General features: G+C 35.7%; 1 protein-coding gene across 1 annotated transcript in view; it reads left to right on the top strand.

Annotated features, from left to right (window-relative positions):
- LOC124798416 (murinoglobulin-1-like) overlaps positions 1-21,682 on the top strand; it is a 288,271-nt gene extending 266,589 nt beyond the window's left edge. Inside the window, exons 29-30 of the mRNA XM_047261813.1 lie at positions 13,905-14,114; positions 21,112-21,682. Of these exons, the coding sequence (XP_047117769.1) occupies positions 13,905-14,114; positions 21,112-21,302 (401 nt within the window). The 3' untranslated portion in view covers positions 21,303-21,682. The remainder of the gene's footprint in view (positions 1-13,904; positions 14,115-21,111) is intronic.
- Positions 21,683-22,045: the final 363 nt, after the last annotated feature.

The following is a 22,045-nucleotide window of genomic DNA, read 5'->3' as shown; positions in this document are numbered from 1 at the left end:
ATTATAATAAAGGATTAATGAGACAAGAAAATTTGAAAGAGGTCTGTTGGGACTGAAGAAACAACAGTTAATATTTAAACCCATAACATAGGAAAGTGGACTGATGGTGTATGCAAGTTACCTCTAGACCAGGAGTGACCAACCTTTCCGGTAGGGGGCCAAATCTTCAAGGGAGGATTTCTCTGCAGGCCACATTATCAATTTTTATTTTGTGAACCAAAACAAGCAAGAAAGAGTAACCTATTTTTTACTGAAAATAAAACAAATCTGTGGAAAGAACATTTATTGTACAATTCAATGAAATAAAATGTTAGTGTGTTATCTGGCTTTGTTTGGTTGGGCTAAGTGAGTCAGTGTTGGACTAAGTTAGTCAGTGTTGATGTTAACTGAAGTTGTTGCTACACACAAAGAGTTTTTCAGATGAATATCATTAATTCATGTTCTAATTTGGGATTTGATGCGATTCATCTTACTAAAAAGGTGTGCACCCATGTAAGTGTTTCCAAATGATAAAATCATTTTTATAGCTTGTCTATACAATGAGGGATGTTTCATCTTGTCCAAATATGTTTTGTAGAATTCTTCCAAACTAACCTGATAATTTCTCTTTTAATTGTGTATCACATTGGATTTATCAAATTCCATTTGTAAATGTCCTTGTAGTGAACTCATGTCTATGGAGAATGGCAACAGCAAATACAGACAAAAGCAGACGATGTTTCTTAAAATGTTGAAATCAGTTTTCGAATTCGTATTTCAAGTCAGATGCCAAAGAAGTGTATTTAGTAGCTGCCACCTAAATGATGTCCAATTGCTTTGACAGCATAGGAAAATGTCTGAAGTTTTTTTGTTCGTAACTGTTTTTGCCAAAACCCAAGTTACATTTGGAATGAGGAAATAAGATGATGCATGACATTAATCAGCTGATCTTTTCCTTGGAGTCGAGTATTAACATCATTTAGGTGGCTAATTGTATTGATGAAGAATTCAAAATCTGAAAGCCATAATTTATCTTTGAACTCTAGGAGTCTCTTTGAGTTGCTTTCAAAGAGTGGTTGTATTTCTTGCTTCAAATCGAACACTCTTTTCAACATTTTCACATGGGTTAGTCATCTTCCTTCCATATAATATGAAATGTTATCATGTTCTGAATCCAAGGACTTCAGAAATTCTTGGAACTGACGGTGGTTCAATTCTTTTGACTTAATAAAGTTCAGTATTTTGACAACTACCTTCATGACATTGTCCATTTTGAGGGACTTGGCACGTAAATTCTCTTGATGGATAATGCAATGAAAGTTTAGCATTGAAGTATTGCCAACTTTGTGGGCCTCATTTTCAATCAACTGAACTAAACCACTGTGTTTCCCAGCCATTGCTGGAGCACTGTCTGTCGTTAGCCCCAATAGGTTGTTAAGTTTTAACAAAAAGTGACTTCATGTCAATATAACTGCTTCCAAGACACCTCGTGACCTAGTGCTGTCCTTAAGTATATAATATGCCACTAATTCTTCTGTTTCATTAAAATGGGTATCAACACCTCGTAACATAAAGCGCCACTTGGGTGGTATCTGCCATCCACCACATTTGTACATTCATCTAAAACTAGAGAATAAAACTCAGATGCACGATTTTTTAAATTATCTCCATTTTGTCTTCCAATGTCATCCACACATCTGGCAGTAATTTGACCAGACAGATTTATTTTTTTGAGAAATCCTTTTTCTTTTCTGGAAACACAATTTTGATGATCTCCCAGCATTTCTTAACCATTTCACCATTCTTTTTTGCCAGTATCAGCTACTGCATAAGTTGCTTTCACTAGCTTGTTGACTCTGAATTTGTCCTTGTAAATATCTGCTGTTGATCAGAAAGTTCCGTTTTGAAGCCATTTACCTGGTCTTGTCGAAATTGTCTAATGCCATCTGATGTTATATTCTTTTGGAAACGAGACATATTCATTGCCTGTCAGACATATGGGTTTAATAATAATAATAATAATAATAATAATAAAAATAATCCCCGTGGAGGCCCGGGAAAAGAATAGGCCTCCGGTATGTTCTGCCAGTCGTAAAAGGCGACGAAAAGAACAAACCACTAATAGGGCTAACCCCCCTTTTAGTGTGATTAGTTGGTTCAGGACAGAACTAAAGAAGCTTGGACAAGTGCCGTCATGGTCAGGGACGACGCTTGAACCCTAAGCCCGCCCACAATGGTAACGACACTGCTAGCCAAATGGAAAATGATTTAAATCCAAATAGAGGTGTTTTGCAGGATATGCTTCCTGCAACCACCCTAGAAGGAAAACAAAGACAGAGGATGAGATGGTCAGATGAAGTTAATCGACACCTCATGTTCTGTTATTACCAAGCAACAAACCTAGGAACCAACACAACTGGATACAGATTACAAGTATACACAACATTTATTACCAGATACCAGAATTAAAATTTTTAACAGAACAACGACTAGCTGATCAGATCCGTGTAATAACAAAAAATAACAGGATACCCCAGTCAGAATTAGAAAACATCAAACAACAAGTACAACAAATACTGGAACAAAATAATGTGCAATCAGAAGAAGAAGAAAATACAGTAATGGACTCAAACATCCCAGAGCTAACAAACAAAGAACAACATGCACCAATTGAACAATCAGAGGAAAACGAAATCTTAAGACAGCCACCAGAACAAGCACAAATAGAACACGAAGTGACACAGATGTTAGATATAGAAGAAAAATTTCAGCTAACATATATAGAATACAAAGACACAAATACAGACATTAGACCATTCTTGCATAGACCACCAAATAACCCACAAGTCGAAACAACAATAAAAACTATCAACACAATCATACACAACAAAATAAATGAAAACACAACTATGGAAGAGTTACAACTACTGGTTTATATAGGAGCACTCACTACACTAAATATACACACTAGGCAGAGATCAGAACCAACCAACACACAGAAGAAACCCACAAAACCAGCATGGCAACACAGGCTACAGATCAAAATAGAAAAACTGAGAAAAGACATCGGACAGCTAACACAATTTATAAGAAATGAAATCTCGGAAAAAAAACGAAAAAGGTTAGGTAAAATCTCACAACAAGAAGCGACAGAGCAATTAGACGAAAAGAAGCAGAAATTACAAGCATTAGCCAAACGACTCAGAAGATACAAAAAAAGTGAAAATAGAAGGAAACAAAACCAAACATTCACACACAAACCAAAAGAAATTTTACCAGACAATAGATAACACACACATTAAAATAAACAATCCACCAAACATAACAGACATGGAACACTTGTGGAGCAACATATGGTCAAACCTGGTACAACATAACAGGCATGCACGATGGATACAAGCAGAAACAGACACATACAAGATGATACCACAAATGCCTGAAGTGATAATTTTGCAACATGAAGTCACCCAAGCAATTAATTCTACTCACTATTGGAAAGCCCCTGGAAATGATAAAATAGCAAATTTCTGGTTAAAGAAGTTCACCTCAACACATTCACATCTAACTAAATTATTTAACAGTTACATTGCAGACCCATACACATTCCCTGATACACTTACACACGGAATAACATATCTGAAACCTAAAGATCAAGCAGACACAGCGAACCCAGCTAAATATCGCCCCATAACATGCCCACCAACAATATACAAAATATTAACTTCAGTCATTAAACAGAAATTAATGACACATACAACACAGAACAAAATTATAAATGAAGAACAAAAAGGCTGTTGCAAAGGAGCACGAGGATGTAAAGAGCAACTGATAATAGATGCAGAGGTGACATATCGAGCTAAAACTAAACAAAGGTCGCTACACTACGCATACATTGATTACCAAAAAGCTTTTGATAGTGTACCCCGCTCATGGTTACTACAAATATTGGAAATATACAAAGTAGATCCCAAATTGATACAGTTCCTAAACATAGTAATGAAAAATTGGAAAACCACACTTAATATCCAAACAAATTCAAATAATATCACATCACAGCCAATACAGATTAAGCGTGGAATATACCAAGGAGACTCATTAAGTCCTTTCTGGTTCTGCCTTGCTCTGAACCCACTATCCAACATGCTAAATAATACAAATTATGGATACAATATTACTGGAACATACCCATACAAAATCACACATTTGCTATACATGGATGATCTAAAACTACTGGCAGCAACAAATCAACAACTCAACCAATTACTAAAGATAACAGAAGTATTCAGCAATGATATAAGTATGGCTTTTGGAACAGACAAATGTAAGAAAAATAGCATAGTCAAGGGAAAACACACTAAACAAGAAGATTACATATTGGATAACCACAGCGACTGCATAGAAGCGATGGAAAAAACGGATGCCTATAAATATCTAGGAATAGATAATACAAATATTAAAGAAGAACTAAAAGAAAAATATAGACAAAGACTAACAAAAATACTGAAAACAGAATTGACAGCAAGAAACAAGACAAAAGCTATAAATACTTATGCCATACCAATATTGACCTATTCATTTGGAGTAGCGAAATGGAGTAACACAGACCTAGAAGCACTCGATACACTTACACGATCACAATGCCACAAATATAGAATACATCACATACATTCAGCAACAGAAAGATTCACATTAAGCAGAAAGGAAGGAGGAAGGGGATTTATCGACATAAAAAACCTACATTATGGACAGGTAGACAATTTAAGAAAATTCTTTCTAGAACGAGCAGAAACTAGCAAAATACACAAGGCAATCACTCATATAAATACATCGGCTACACCACCGCAATTTCATAACCACTTCTACAACCCTTTAGATCACATAACATCAACAGATACGAAGAAAGTAAATTGGAAAAAGAAAACACTTCATGGCAAGCACCCGTATCATCTAACACAGCCACACATCAATCAAGACGCATCCAACACATGGCTAAGAAAAGGCAATATTTACAGTGAGACAGAAGGATTCATGATTGTAATACAGGATCAAACAATAAACACCAGGTATTACAGCAAGCATATTATTAAAGATCCCAATACCACAACGGATAAATGCAGACTTTGTAAACAACAAATAGAAACAGTAGATCACATCACAAGCAGATGTACAATACTAGCAAATACAGAATACCCCAGAAGACATGACAATGTCGCAAAAATAATACATCAACAGCTTGCCTTACAACATAAACTTTTAAAACAACACGTTCCTACATACAAGTATACACCACAAAATGTACTGGAGAATGATGAATACAAATTATAATGGAACAGAACCATTATAACAGATAAAACAAAGCCACATAACAAACCTGACATCATACTCACCAATAAAAAGGAGAAATTAACACAACTAATCGAAATATCCATACCCAATACAACAAATATACAAAAGAAAACAGGAGAAAAAATCGAAAAATACATCCAACTGGCTGAGGAAGTCAAAGGCATGTGGCATCAGGATAAAGTTGACATCATACCAATTATACTATCAACTACAGGAGTCATACCACACAATATCCACCAGTACATCAATGCAATACAGCTACATCCAAACGTATATATACAACTACAGAAATCCGTAATTATTGATACATGTTCAATTACCCGAAAGTTCCTAAATGCAATATAACATATACCGTACAGTTAAAAGGAAGTGACGCTTGATCAAGGTCTGCGTCACTCCATTTTTAACCGGACTTAACGTCTGAGAAAGTGAAGGAAATAAAAATAATAATAATAATAGGTAGTTTACAGTCCACTTGTCTTGAAAAGTTCTCAACTCCTCTGTAACTTTCCTCTTCTTAGGTCCTATGTGTTTACAAGGTGACGCCATTCCAAGTTTACATATTGAACTGAAACAGACAATTTTTTACCGTAAGTTGGAAATTGACAAAGAGACCGCATGGTAATCAGAATTTTGTAATTTTTTTTATATGTGTAGTTTGTGAAGTTATCAAATATGAGTTACCTAAAGTAGTGCTATGCAACTCTCCAAAATTCCCTTCAAAATCTATTTTAAACTTCCCATAAGTTGTGTAACACCATAAAGTAAGTTGACTGTTTTGATAGGCTGTGTGGGTCTGTGGTAGGACACCCAACTGCAACATGGGTGGCTTTCAGTTCTGAGTTGTGGTAAATTTTCAAACAAAGGCTCATGTCCCATGGGCATTTCTGTGAAGCATAGGGCGCATGAAAGTCGGAAAAAAAAATTAATTATTTGAAATATTTTTCCTTTTTTTATACAACCTTATATATAAAGGATCAGTGATTAGAGATTTATATCACAATGAAAACTGGATTTTTGCATGCAATGTGTAATTAGAAATTAGAAGATGAGGATTTTTCATAAAAATAACGATTGAATGTGTGCTAATTAGTATACATTTATATGATGTAGATATTCAAACTGAACGGGAAAGTACTAGACCAAAACTAGACTCAAACCAACAATTTAGCAACTGCTAGTCTCAAGTGCAGTTTTTTTTCAGTCTTTATGTATTTTATGCTTAATGGAAATGCTTGTAGAGCATGCAACTATATTTAAAAGTGTATATCTACTATGCACAAATGTTTAAAAATACAGCTCAGTTTGGAATCAAACCTTGGCCCTCTACAAGGAAGGATAGCCTCATACCACAGAGTTACTATGTTTGTAGAGTTATCAGTCTGTCATTTGAGTATTATATGCACTTGGGAAACTTCATAGTAAGTTATACATTTCTAGTCAATAACATTATTAGTTGCTGTAAATAAGAGAGAAGGAGAGTAAATGAAGTTGCACAAGGAGGCTTCCTTTTCTGCCTTTGTAATGCGGAATCTTAAACATCATCACTAAAAATGTTTTATAACAATTAAGTATTTATTTATTTTGTACTACCAAAATTTTAAAAAAAGTACTGAGTCAAGAAATCATTGCTAATGTGGACTGGTGTACCTGCTCACCATAATTGAATACATAGAATAAATGCAAACCTACTAAAATTATGGACAATTGCCACAGATTGATTGTAAAAAGATAAAGCTGGCTTTACTTACGTGAAGTTATGATACAACTGTCATGATCACATGTGCACCATGTATACACATGAACAGCCATAACTTTATGGCAGACAGTGTTGTGAGTTTGCAGTAAAAATAAATACCGAATGTATTGACTACATCTGGCACCCCTCTCACTCACATAGCGCAACAAACGTCCCACTTTGAGCAGTACATACTACTGCTGATTGTTGGTTGCACATGGCCAAGGCGAACTACATTTTCTCTGAGACAAGTCTTCCAAAATATATCCAAGACAGTGATTTTTTTCAAACAGGAATACAGACAGAAACCAATGAACTGAACTGAGATATTCGTATTGTAATTAGATATGGTACAAAAGATGCTTGATGGAATGCTCTTTTGGGGTTTTTTCATGAAATAAACATTGAATTCTTCTTTCACATGAAACAGCTCCATGGGCCAAAACTTAGCGCCATACAGACCGCAGACAGCCTGCTGGCTGCGGGTTGGTCACCCCTGCTCTAGACAGAGTTTATAGCCAAAAAATCATCAATACTATTAAATCTCAAGGTTCAAATCAGCCACAGTTCTCTGCTTTCTTTCATGAACTAAGCACCAAGCATTCAGCTTTGTCACACTATATGGGGGTAGAAAGAAATTTTCACTCTCCAGGGGAATGTGCACTGGTTCCTGACAGAATGAAACTGTGTGCCAGACTGATACTCAAACTCGTGTTCTTTTCCTTTTGTGAGGAAGTGCTCTACTGACTGAGCTACCCAAACATAATCCACAACCTGTCCTCACAGCTTTATTTCCACCATTACCTCGTCTCCTACCTTCCAGACTTCACAGAAGTTCTCCTGCAAACCTTACAAGACTAGCACTCCTAGAAGGAAGGATACTGTGTAGACATGTCTTAGCCACAGCCTGGGTATGTTTCCAGAATGAAATTTTCATTCTGCAGTAGAGTGTGCATTGGTATGAAACTTCCTGGCAGATTAAAACTGTGTCCTGGGTAGAGACTCAATCTTGGGATCTTTGCCTTTCAAGACTAGGTTTGCAGGAGAATTTGTGTTAAGTTTGGAAGTTAGAAGATGAGGTACTGGCAGAAGTAAAGCTGTGAGGATGGTTCGTGAGTTGTGCTTGGGTAGCTCAGTCAGTAGAGCACTTGCCCGTTGAAAAGCAAAGGACCTGAGTTCAAGTCTTGGCCCAGCACACAGTTTCAATATACCAGGAAGTTTTCCACTGAGGCACTTTGGCAATTGTGTGCCACTGTTCTTGTACATTTCTGGAAATTGAAAGAGGAAATAAGCCAATTCTTACCAAGTAAAAATCGAGATACACCACCATTTTTGACAAAATGTAGTTACCATATTTATCCTTCTTGGCTGATATAACAAAATGCTTATATTATTTCAATCTGAAACTTCAAAGGAAAGATTGACTCTTAACAAACGTGTGGAATCAAGTTAAAGCATTCAAATATAAGCTAGTTTTATGGGAAAAGCAGTTGAAAAATAAAGTTGTAAAGCTTTTTCCAACAAGCAAAATGAAAAATCTGTTTGGGGTGAAGCAACATCACACAAGGCATAGACAAATAAATTGAGCTCAGAAATGAGTTTTAATCAAGAGTTGCAGATTTTAAATTAGTGGAAAACAAGTTTTCTTCATTCTCTTCAATTTATATAAAATAAGTAACAATACCTACTCAAATGCAAATGGAGGTAATTGAGATTGAGTGTAATTCATATTTGAAGACCAAATTTAGCAAAGTTGGCGTACTTAAATTTTATAAATCTGCATCTACATCAACATCTATATCTGTACTCTGCAAACCACTGTGAACTTTATGGCAAAGGAAATGTCCCATTATACCAGTTATTAGGGTTTCTTCCCATTCCATTCACATATAAAGTATGGGGAAAATGATTGTTTAAATGCTTCTGTGCATGCTGTAATTAATGTAATCTTGTTTTTATGTCACCTGTGTGAGAAATACAGGCTGTAGTATATTCGCAGAGTTGTCACTGAAACCAGTTTCTGAAACTTCGTAAGTAGGTTTTCTTGGCATTGCTTACGTTTATCTTCAAGAGTCTGCCAGGACACTCTCCCATGGTTCAAACAAACATGTGACAATTTGTGCTGCCTGTGCTGCCCTTCTCTGTATATGTTTAAAATTCCCTATAGTATTCTACTAACAACCGAAAACTACCACCTGCTTTACCCATGACTGAGCCTTTGTGATGGCTCCATTTCATGTCCTTGCAATGTGTTATGTCCAAGTATTTGTATGAATTGGCTGATTCCATTGGTATTATAGTCATAGGATACTAAATTTGTTCATTTTGTGAAGCGCACTGTTATACATTTCTGAACATTTAAAGTAATTTGCTGATCTTTGTGCCACTTCTAAGTCTTATTAAAAGCTGACTCAATATTTATGCAGCTTCTTTTGGATAGTACTCCATTATAGATAACTGAATCTTCTGAAAAAAATGAATTTCTTATTAATATTTTCCACAGGGTCATTAATATACAAATGAACATCAAGGGTCCCATTGTACTTCCTTGGGGCACACCCAAAGTTATGAAACTTCCTGGCAGATTAAAACTGTGTTCCAGACTGAGACTCGAACTCGGGACCTATGCCTTTCGCGAGCAAGTGCTCTACCAACTGAGCTACCCAAGCACGACTCACGCCCCGTCCTCACAGCTTTACTTCTGCCAGTACCTCATCTCCTACCTTCCAAACTTTGCAGAAACTCTCCTGCGAGCCTTGCAGAACTAGCACTCCTGAAAGAAAGGATATTGCGGAGACATGGCTTAGCCACAGCCTGGGGGATGTTTCCAGAATGAAATTTTCACTCTGCAGCAGAGTGTGTGCTGGTATGAAACTTCCTGGCAGATTAAAACTGTGTGCCGGACCGAGACTCGAACTCGGGACCTTTGGCTTTCGCGGTCATGTGCTCTACCAACTGGGCTACCTAAGCATGACTCACGCCCCATTCTCACAGCTTTACTTCTGCCAGTACCTGCGCAGGAAAGCTTCTGCAAAGTTTGGAAGGTAGGAGACGAGGTACTGGCAGAAGTAAAGCTGTGAGGACTGGGCGTGAGTCGTGTTTGGGTATCTCAGTTGGTAGAGCACTTGCCCACAAAAGGCAAAGGTCTTGAGTTCAAGTCTCGGTCTGGCACACAGCTTTAATCTGCCAGGAAGTTTCATATCAGCGCACACTCCGCTGCATGTCTACACATGACAATGACTCTCAATCCATGATAACCTGCTGCATCCTCCTTACCAAAAAATCCTCAACCCACTCAGAAATTTCACTTAATACACAATATTGCCATAGTTTTCACAGTAAGTATAGAGGTGGTACTGAGTTAAATGCTTCCCAGAAATGAAGAAATACTGCATCTACATCATTGCCTTGATCCACAGCTTTCAGGATATCATGTGAGAAAATTACAAGTTGCTTTTCATACAATCTGTGTTTTCAGAATCCATGCTGGTTGGACAGAGTAGGTCATTTGGTCTGAGATACCTCATTATGTTTAAGTCAGTGTATGGTCTAAGATTCTGCAACAAATGGAATGTCAAGAATATTGTATGGTAGTTTTGTGGATCACTTCTGCCATCATTCTTGTAGACAAGTGTGACTTCTGTATTCTTACAACTACTGGGAACAATTTTATACTGGAAGGTCTGTGACAAATTATAGTTAGAAGGGGGGTTAACACAGCTGCAAATTGGGTACTGAATCTGATATGGATTCCATCGGACCCTGGAGCTTTGTTCAGTTTTAATGTTTTCAGCTGTTTCTCAACGTCACTAACACCAACACTTATTTCACTAATCTTCTTAGTGGTATGAGGATTACATTGGGGCAATTCTCCTGGGTTTTCCTTTGTAAAGGAAGATCTGAAAATGAAGTTAAGCATTTCAGGTTTTGCTTTGCTTCACTAAATTTCAGCTCCTGTCTCACTCACATGTCACTGGACATCTAAGATGACATGTTAAGTTGCAGGTAGGCACAATGAAAATACTATTATGTATTAAGTTTTTGTCATAGCCTTCAACAGAAAAAAAATACATACAGGTGTTCACACAAGCAAGCACATCTCACATACATGCTGCTCAGGCCAGCCTATTGGCAGGGGGGGGGGGGGGGGGGGGGGGATTTACTAGCTTAGTTAGGGTTTAAGGAACAGGATGTGGGACTGGGTTTTGGTTTTTAGACAGGGAAAGGGATACTTTCCTGAAATTGTACAGAAGGATGGAGCATGGGTCCATTGTGGAGTATGGCATTGGGGAAACAGAAAATGACATAGGAAATTGTCAAATAAAGGCATTAGCTGACTGTGAGCGGAGCTGCTTTACCAGAAAAAGATGCATAAAAACACATACAGATATACAAAAAAATGCGCAAATACATAAATAAATATGCAAATATGTAAAAGTAAGCACAAAAAACTAAATAAAATGTTCAAGAGTGCAGAAAAAAATGACAGAATGAATGAGTTATGGGAATACACATGTGCTGGTATAAGGGAAAATAGAAGAGGAATTGGTTAGGCTGAGATTCACAATTTTATTGGCATAGATAGACGCAGAAAACAGATCTGAAACTATGCAAAGAAGAGGAGGGAAATGCAATCAATAGGAATAATAAAAATATTGGTGGGAAGAATGTAGGGCATGACGAACTGCACCAACAGTCTGCAGAATCATGTAGCCATGTGTTGTGCAAAGACAAGACCATTGATACAGTGTGTGTGGCTTGGAAGTTAGACCATATGCAGTTTGAAAGGTGATCAAAAGATGAAGGAAAGAAGAGTAAGATTTGGCACCGAGGATAGTAATACTTTAGAGAGTAGTACAAAGGAAAAGTCACAGGGTTGTGAAATGGAAGAAAAGCCAGTAAGCAAAATCAAACAATGGAAAGTCCAGGATGGGATGTCAACCATTATGGGATGGATAGACTGCTGCTCACTGTAAGGATGACACATAAAGTTTCAGACAGGTACAACAAAAATACTGTTAAACATTAGCATTTGGCCTAAGCCTTCATCAGAAAAGAAAAACACACATCCAAGCACATCTCTTGCTTATGTGAAAGTGTGTGTGTGGTTTTTCTTTCCTGACGAATGCTTTGGCTGAAAGGGTATGTCCAATAGTCTTTCCATAGTGCCTGTCTGCAACTAAAAATGTCATCTCTATGGTGAGTAGCAATCTATTCTTTCCATAATTGTTGATATTCCAACCTGGACTTTCCATTGTTGGATCAGACACTAATTTTGGTGCCACTAACAGCCTTTACATAAGACCATAATTTCTTTCGGTTTTGTGAAAGAACATATATACTGCCCTGGCCACAGTGCCACCATGGCCATAGGAGCATATATTTGGTTGTCTGTGTGAATTTGCATATTTTTATTTGAAAAAGAACAAAAGCTCAAAAACTGGTGTTTCTGTTATATGTCTGTATGCTCCATGCATTAGTCTCTCGCAATCACCAATGTTGTAAGTCTGTGGGTTGCTAGGCTTGTGAACTCAATACTGTGTTCCAGTTATAGCAAGAACCAGACACAAATGGATGTGTGGTTTGGAGTAACACTTTACACTGATAAATCGTATACCTTCACATTCAACATAACAAGAAAATGTGATGTACTCACTAATAGGAAGAATATACAATCACAAGTTTTGCTCAATAACTAAGTAAATGAATAAACAAGGCAAAGCAAAAAGCACCTACAAAATGAAGATCATGGAACTCTATTCTGCAGCAAGGAGGAGGCATTTCACATTGCTCCTGGTGGCCAGTGCATGAACCCTATTGACGTCTGCCAAATGATCAGCTGATCATCTGCCATCTGCCGTGGATGTCACTTATCATTGCTAAAGTTTTAATGTTTTTTAAAAATCTAAATAGAAAGGAAAAAACTGTATTTTTCACACAGTAGCCATTTAGTCTGTCACTGGTCTTAAACTTTTATTGTTATTTCCTGATGACTTTCCTGTTTCTCTGTTTATTATCTTCCAAGTGCTTCTGACTTTGTTTGGGACTTAAGTAATAACATTTCCATTATACAGTTTTTTTGCAGCTATTAAAGTTTTATTGTAATCTTTTTATAGGCTGTATAATATTCAACAAAATGAACAGGCCTATCTGGAGCCTTCCAAATTGCATGAAGAAGTTTCAACTTTTTACAGGATACTAATAGACCTTTTGTTAGCCATGGCAGATTTCATCGCTTTTTCTTTATTGGTTTAGTTTTGGTTGGCAAACACTCTTCAATGATTTTTAAATAGATATCTAGGAAACTGTTATATTTATCATTAACACTATTAGATAAGTACATTTCTGGCCACTTTTCATTATGTAGTTTTATCTTTAGGTCTGCTATGTTAGAACTTCTCATTAAAAGAATAATATAAATATTCCATCCTGGACTTTCCATTGTTTGAACATTAGAAATGTAGTTAATATGATCCACAGTGCATGAGAATTTTACACTTGTTTGAAAAAGTAATTTACTGTTTTGGTCAGTGGCTCATAAATGCAAGTAGCAGTCCAAAAAATTAGCTTTGAAGTCTTCACCCATTTCTTGTCCACGTTCTTTCTCTCTCTCTCTCTCTCTCTCTCTCTCTCTCTCACTAGTAAGAGAACTCATGAACTCATGTGGATTTAGACTAGAAACAGAGCAAAACCTTGAAAAGTGATGGTGCAGTTTCCATCATTTGTTACTTTTGTCTACATGCTGCCCACTGGTTAACTGCATGTAAGTGGTTTACTTTCTTCATTTTGTGTTTTATAATGTGGTATTTCAATTTTTGTAACAATTTCCTTTTTGTTTCAGATATTGCCTCCTGCCCAATTTGCACTAATCAACTTCTGAATATCACTTCTGTATATTGCAACTCTTCTTTAGTATATAAACTCATAATAAGAAGACATGGAAGTGTTCGTTTGGTGTTGGATATGAGTCCTGGAAAACCACCACAGCGCATAAGGAAGACTATCATACTTTTGATGGAACTTGGCTGTAAATGCCCACAGTTGGAGAATGGTCAGTATTGTTTTGTTACCATAATAACTTCATTTCCATTAGAGCTTTGCTCATTGTATTGCATTTAAGTACCACATAGAATGAAGTAAATTAGCATAAACAACCTGAGAACATAGGGCTCTAATATAAATGATAGCCATAGCTTTCTCTCATACTTTATTGCATATTTCATTGGCTGTGCTAACAAGAGTTGATGCTTCTTGAACATCATTTTAATGAATGTGCATCACTATCAAGTTCAATAGAAAAAATTTATCACACCTCTGTGAAACTGTAATCACCCAGCTAATAGCCTGAAGCTCCTCTAATTATGTATATACATGGTTATTGTGGTTACGTGTGTGTGTGTGTGTGTGTGTGTGTGTGTGTGTGTGTGTGTGTGTGTGTGTGTGTCTCTATTTATTGTTTATGAGGGCCTTAACTGCCGAAAGCTGTAATTGTGAGTGTCTTTCTGTTGTGCCTATTGCGACTCGGCATCTACGCTATATGGTGAGTAGCAACTTTCCTTCTCATAATGTTGTTACATTGCATCCTGGATTTTCCATTGTTTGTTATTGTGTAGTCAATACGGATGTACGTACACATCTCAACATACACAGACACGCCATCTGTAACATGCAAGTGATGTTTCGATCAGTGTAATACACATGCAGCAGTACAATTTGACTTACTACTTTCTCATAGTGACAGTGAAAGCTGTAACTTACTGATTTAAGAGGCTTCCTATAATTTGCTGTAGTGATCTTCAATCAGCTGTGACATTTGATTTGGTAGTATTTCTTCCTGTGTGTAGAAACTTTTAATCATATCAACGTCACTGTTTCCAAAAATGGTTTCTTCATTATGTCTATATATGGACAAGATTTTAGTATTTAATAATGAAATGTTAAATTTCCCAGTAAGATTAAGATTACAGCAAAAGCCAAAATCTGGATGGAACTGTAATGCTTGTCCAAAGAGACATGGTAGTCAAATATGGAACTTTGTTATTAGTATAGCCAATGAATGCATGAGAAAACACGTAGAAAAGGTTGATCCTTATCACTTGGATCGAACAGTCATTTCTCTGCTTGCATACCCCCCACCCCCCGGTAATTAATTGAGCAAATAGTGTAGTCATTTTTTTTCTCTCTTTCGTCTTATTTATGTGCGTAGGTTCACCAGGACAAGTCAAGTGCTATGTTTTAACGATCCCTTTATGAATACATTTTTGCAGTAATGAGAAGTGAAAACTGAACAGTTTTACAAATATTATAGTATGTTATCTTAATAATTTTGGTACTAACAGTACATTTTCTTAATTTAGTAGGTTTTTGAATGTTATGACTTGAGAGTTTTACACATAGAGGAGAAATATTGCACTTTTGCTAATATTTTCAAAGTATTTAAAATGTCAGGATCAGTAGTCTCATAACATATTGATTGTAGCAGAAGCCACATATGATGCAACTAAGTGAAAAGTGTCCTATTGTGGCTGAATCTTCAGGTTGTGAATTTATGCTTTCCATAGAATGCTTTGTCTATAAATAGTCATACTAATGAAATAATAACACAATCTCTACACTGTTGAGAGGAACATCCTCAGCAAAATGCCTGAGATCATGCTTAACTGTTATCATATAGTCTTTATATTTATCCTCCCCATACTAGTTTAAAGCATTAAAGCACAGCTGACATCAGTGAGCCCTGTACTAGGCCTCAAAATACTTGCACTGAAAAGTTATGATTCTGTTCTGCTATTTCCCTTCCTTGAATGCTGTGTATTTCCCTATCATGAGCACTGCCTAGTGAAAGGATCTTCTTGGTCCTTTTAACTCACAATAGACTCACTGCAATTTTTTTTAATAAATACTGTCATAAATCAAAAACGAGTTGTCCACAGACTCCAAAATTGTTATAGCTTTTTAAACCAAAATATGCAGATTTGAAACACTTCCTAAATTGTTGCCTTATATAGTAGGTTTGACATTAATCCAGTCATTTTTAGAAATCAGTGGTTGACTTATCGAGCAGATTTGGTGCGCAGATTGTTTTCGTGTCACAACAGAGAAAACAAGGTGTTTTTTCTCATATGAACAGAACCAGAATGGTGTTTGAACATTTGAGGTGTGTGTTGTATCTGGATGACAGTGACACTGTGTTGAAATGTGAATGTACTGTACACTTTATTAGTGACCATATTTTATAGTCTGCATTAATGCCACATTCGTGAGTGAACTTCCTTTCCTCTATTTCCTGTTGCAATAGGGGATGCATTGAAAATTACCAGAAAGATATAATCACTTCATTGCATTTCAGTTATTATTTATTTATATGGCAGGTGATGCAAGCAGTTCTTATGTACATCATTTAACCAGGCAGTGCTATTCTATTGAAACACTGTGTGTCAGTATAATAGCCCAGAATGTTTGAAGTTGCCTGTGTGGTTAGGTTTACTAATAAACTTGCACATCAGAAAGTTGAAATAAATTTTTATCATTAACAGTGAAATGTAAGACAAGGAAGGGTTGTAGTGTACAGTTCTTAATCACTAGCCTATGCTACACTGTCCACTGGATGATGCCTCTTGGATTCAGGGCATCTGTCCCATCAGATGAAGTAGCTTGACACTCCTTGACACCATCTGAGATGAGTCTATGAAATATTTTTTGTGCTGGCACTGTTTCACCCTCTTCCTTCATTTCATTTCTGTATTGATAAGTAAATGCCACAGAGTCACCACAACCCACTGCACACTCTCTCATCAGGCTGCTTCACATGAAATGCACATGCTGTTGACACAGTATGCTGAGGAAGGAAGAGGGGCTCCATCCTAGTAAATGTTCAGGTATTCAGGTAACTAAACATGCAATGTTCAAATGACATGTCATCGTGAGAGTTACTAGCATGAATTCTTCTATATCTATCTTCCAAAAAGAATCAGATCATGCATTAGTATTGTATATTGGCATACACTTTCAAACATCTTGTTTAAAAATTTTGTTACCATTATTATAAGAAGTTTCTTGCACTTGTGTTCATGTATGGTGCACTACCAGTTGATATTTTATGGATATGAACATAGCACACTCATGGTAAAAAACTAAATCATACGAACTCTTAACACTACAATGAGAACAGTGGATGGTGAGCTCTTAACACTTCAAGCATTATCAGCACATAATTTATAAACTTTGTGTTTCATACAGTACATACTTTCTTTGGTCAACCTACTGCTAACCTAACAAGTACCAAAGAGTGGAAAAAATTGGCGTACAAAACGCTGCAACAGAGCAGCAAACATCTTCATGAAGGCTATTTCTTCATCCTTTGTACATACACACACTAATATATGAAAGTTATTGGAAGAGGACATTTGAAAAATACTAGATGTAACAGTAATATGTTAAATTTAATTCTTACTGTGTGAAAACAGGATTCAGTGTGTCTGCTTTGTTGTTTATTTCTCTGTTAAAAAAGAATTTTCCAAAATTAATGTAAGTATTAGAAGTTCTCTTTAGTATTTCTTCCTTTCTGAGATTAGTTTTAATTGATATTTGAGGAACTATTTGACCTGAAAAAAATCACTGCATAGAACCAGAAGCAAAGGGAGCAAGTGAAGTGCTTAATATATTACAGGAAGGGGAACTATTACATTTACAGCCAACTGTTAGAATACTTCACCAAAATGTTCAATACATAAACAATAAAACAGGGGAACTAGAGGTAATATTACAGGAGTATAGGCCAAACATTCTAGTAGTTACAGAACATGGGCTAAAAGAAAATCACATAGGAATTTACAACTTGAAGAATTATGTGAAAGTAGCCAGTTTTTGCAGAACTTCCTATAAAGGTGGTGGGGTTGCCATTTTTTCTAACTATAAATCAACTAAAGCCATAAATATAACAAAATATGCTATAGAATTGAGCTTTGAAACTACAGCACTGGAAACTAAAATTGCTGGGAATTTATGTTGTGTATTAGGTTTGTATCGATCACCAAATGGTATAATTGAAACCTTCTTTGAACAGCTGGAAGATATAATCCAACACCTCTCAAAAACATATGCTTATTTGATCATTATAGGAGATCTGAACATAGACATGAGTAAAAATACAGACAGTACTAAGACCCTACTGGACTTATTGTGCATATACAATCTAAAAATAAAAATAGATAAACCAACCAGAGTAACAAAGCATAGTGAAACTATTATTGATCATGTAATAACAAATATTCCTACATGCTATTGTGACACACAGGTAATAAACTCCACATTAGCAGACCATTTTGCAATCATGATAGACATAAATATAAAGAATAGTGATTCAGTGCAGAAGATATGGGAGATGAGAAGACAGAACTACCCACATAACATAAATCTGCTAAAAAAGATGTTAGAGGCAGAAAACTGGGAAACAATATATGCAGCTAAAGATGCAAACACCAAATGGAACCAGTTTTATTCTTTATTCAATTATTATTATGATGTTACATGTCCTGTTAGTAAAAGGCTTGTCAAACAGCAACAAAAAAAGAAAAGCTGGGTGACTGGAGAAGTAATCCATGCCAGAAATAATCTGAGAGTGTATTATGACCTCTCCAAACAAAAAAATAATGAGGCCTACAACACACAGTATAAAATAAAAAAGAAAGAGTGCTGTACTTTTATCAGAGAAACTAAAGCATCATTCATCAGGATGTCTATAGATAAGGGAAAGAACTACTCAAAAGGTTTATGGTCGTTCATTAATGGAGAGAGAGGAAAAGTAACAAATCGGGCAGAGGAGATCTGCCCACTGATGAGTGCGAAAAGCAACGCAAACCCTCTAGAAGTAGCCAATACTTTTAGCAGATATTATATTACTGTAGCAGACGAATTAATAAGTCAAAATAAAACAAATGCAGTAAGTAAATTGTTAAACCCCCCACATACAAATCATACTATGGTTTTCATACCTACAACAGATGCAGAAGTGTCAAACCTAATAAAACAACTTAAAATTAAACACTCTTCTGGCTTGGATGGTGTTACATCACATCTCATAAAGGAATGCAGAGAATGTATATTAAAACCATTGACACACATGCTGAATGCTGCCATAGAAGAAGGTATATTTCCAGATTCCCTGAAAGCAAGTAAAGTGAAGCCAATATTTAAGAAAGGGGACAGGGATGAATTAGGAAATTACAGGCCAATATCATTGATCTCAACATTTGCTAAAATCTATGAAATGATAATAAAGAATAGAATTGTAAGTTTTATAACAAAGTACAGTATACTGCATTCATCACAACATGGTTTCAGAGAAGGGAAGTCAACAAAAACAGCATCAACAGATATAATTGAGCACATTCTTAATTTACTTGACAGGCAGCAAAAGACTTGTGGGATTTTTATGGACCTATCTACGGCATTTGATTGTGTGAACCACTCAAAATTAATGATGAAATTATATCAGTATGGAATTAGAGGAAAATGCTATGACATACTTAAATCATACATTACAAATAGGAAACAATGCACAGAAATCAGACATACTAGTGGGGGAAATATAACAAACTACATATCAGAATTACAAACAGTTAAACACGGTGTGCCGTAAGGATCTGTGCTTGGGCCAATACTATTTATACTCTACGTAAATGACTTCCCTAGCTATATAAATCAGAAACTTATAATGTATGCTGATGACACAACAATCATTTGCACAGCTGACACAAAGGAGGAGCTTGAGAAGGAAGCACTCCTGACTATTGAAAATGCAAATAAATATTTAACACAAAACAACCTGCTTATGAATCAGTCTAAAACAATGAATGTAGTATTTCAGACCAAGCATAGTGAAAATTATAATATAAATGTTAATATAAATGGAAAGACTATTAAAGAAGTAACCAGCACAAATTTTCTAGGAACCATAATAGACAAACATTTGGCATGGGGGGAGCACATAGATGCACTGTGTAAAAAGATAAACAAACAGATCTTCATCATGCATAAAACAGCTAAGACTGTGGATGATAAAGTTCTCAGATCAATGTATTATGGACTTGTCTTCCCACATTTGTCTTATTCAGTTCATATATGGGGAAGTGCACAAGCTGGCTACCTAAAAAGAATATTCACAATTCAGAAAAGGGCAGTGAGATGCATCGCAAAAATACCACCAAGACAGACCTGTAGGCAAGCTTTTGTACACTATAATATTATGACAGTATATTCACTGTATATATACCAAAGCATAATGGTGGTAAGGTCAAGTGATAAACACCTCCTAAATAAAGATGTACACAAACACGGTACAAGAGGAAATGAAAATTACTACATGATAAACAGAAATCTAAAACTGTCTATGACTCCCCCAGAAGAAGCAGGCAAAAGGTTTTTTAATAAACTCCCCAAAATCATTAAAAAAGAAACAGATCTAAAATGTTTTAGAAATCATTTGAAACTATATCTCACAGAGAAATGTATATACAGTTTGAGTGAATACTAAGATGGTGTTTAAATATATCGTTACTGAAATGTACCTGTAAAAATTATCATTTCTGAATGTTTTTTTGATTTGTGTGTACGTATAATGTGAAACATGTAAAACCTTTGTATGATTATGGACTATTTCTGTTTAATCATTTGTTTCATTTATATATATATTGAAATCAAGTTTGATGTTAATAGGCTATTGTATGACACACCCAATATTCTCAGCTGGATTTTCAGCTGGAGTCCATGGGCAAAGAATAAATAAATAAATAAATAAAAAAATAAATAAAATTTGTAGATTTAATTTTCTATTAAGAAGAACATTTATTTTTATTATAACATTTTTGTTGCTATGAACAGAGATTGTTTGTGATGAAGGAATGGTTTTTTATCTGCAGAATTACCCATTACCTTTCTATCTGATTTTCACATATTTATTTACGTATAGGTTATAAAAGCAAATCTGTGTGTGACTGGCAAAGATAAACTTTTCTGTAACATCACTGAAATGTGTGTTTCTTTTGCAGTGGGAAATCATTTGATATTATTGAATACAAAACCCCAAGCTGAAAATGTAGCCAAACAAGAGCATCCGACACTGAAACTTGACTCAGATACTTATATACTAACCACACCAGCTCATACTGGGCAGCCGCAAGTTGTCAAATCAGCCAGGAGCAAATGTGTATCTGGTCAGAATAATATCACACAGACTTAGGTGATACAAGGAGTATGGTCTTACCTTCCAGACCAGTAGTGAAGAGATCAGTAAAATAAGATACTGTGCTTACTTTTTCTCCACCCCAAATAAAATAACTATCGTAATTTCTACCTAGTCATCATTCCACTGTAACTGTAAATGATCTGTAGCTAAAGCAGTGAAAAATGTGGATACAATAAAGTAACATGTTGTGTAAAGCCCATAATGACATGTGTCCGTTCATACTAGAATTAGGATTACAATTTTTGAACCAAAGAGCCCTAGTTGACTGTGTGAAGGTGGCATTTATTTCAACTGTAAATCAAATGTTTCACACTTAAAATAAAATTTTGTAACAAAGTGTTTTATTTGTAGCTAATAAAAAAGTGATAATTTGATAAAGTTATTTTCAATTGATGATAATATGTCCACTTATAATTTTGAAATATCATAATTTGTTATTTGTTTATTTTATGTTTTAAAAAAACTAATTTCTATGAGAATAACTGGAACATGGTGCAATCAGGCTAGTCAATTTATATCAAATGTATTTGAAATGTAGGGGCTGTTTGATCATAAAACAGCATATATGTTAGGAAAAGCTTTACTGGCAGCTTTAATTTCCTACAAACCTACTATACCTATGAAACCATTACTTTTCACTTCAAAGTATTTTTCATAATGTTGCACTGGCTTCATGAAACCCTCAGCATAATAGAAGTTCTATGCCTGTCAATTGAACCAGTTGATAATGTGGTCTT

Source organism: Schistocerca piceifrons, chromosome 5, assembly GCF_021461385.2.
Source record: "Schistocerca piceifrons isolate TAMUIC-IGC-003096 chromosome 5, iqSchPice1.1, whole genome shotgun sequence".
Lineage (NCBI taxonomy): Eukaryota > Metazoa > Arthropoda > Insecta > Orthoptera > Acrididae > Schistocerca > Schistocerca piceifrons.
This window is presented reverse-complemented; position numbering and strand designations above follow the sequence as displayed.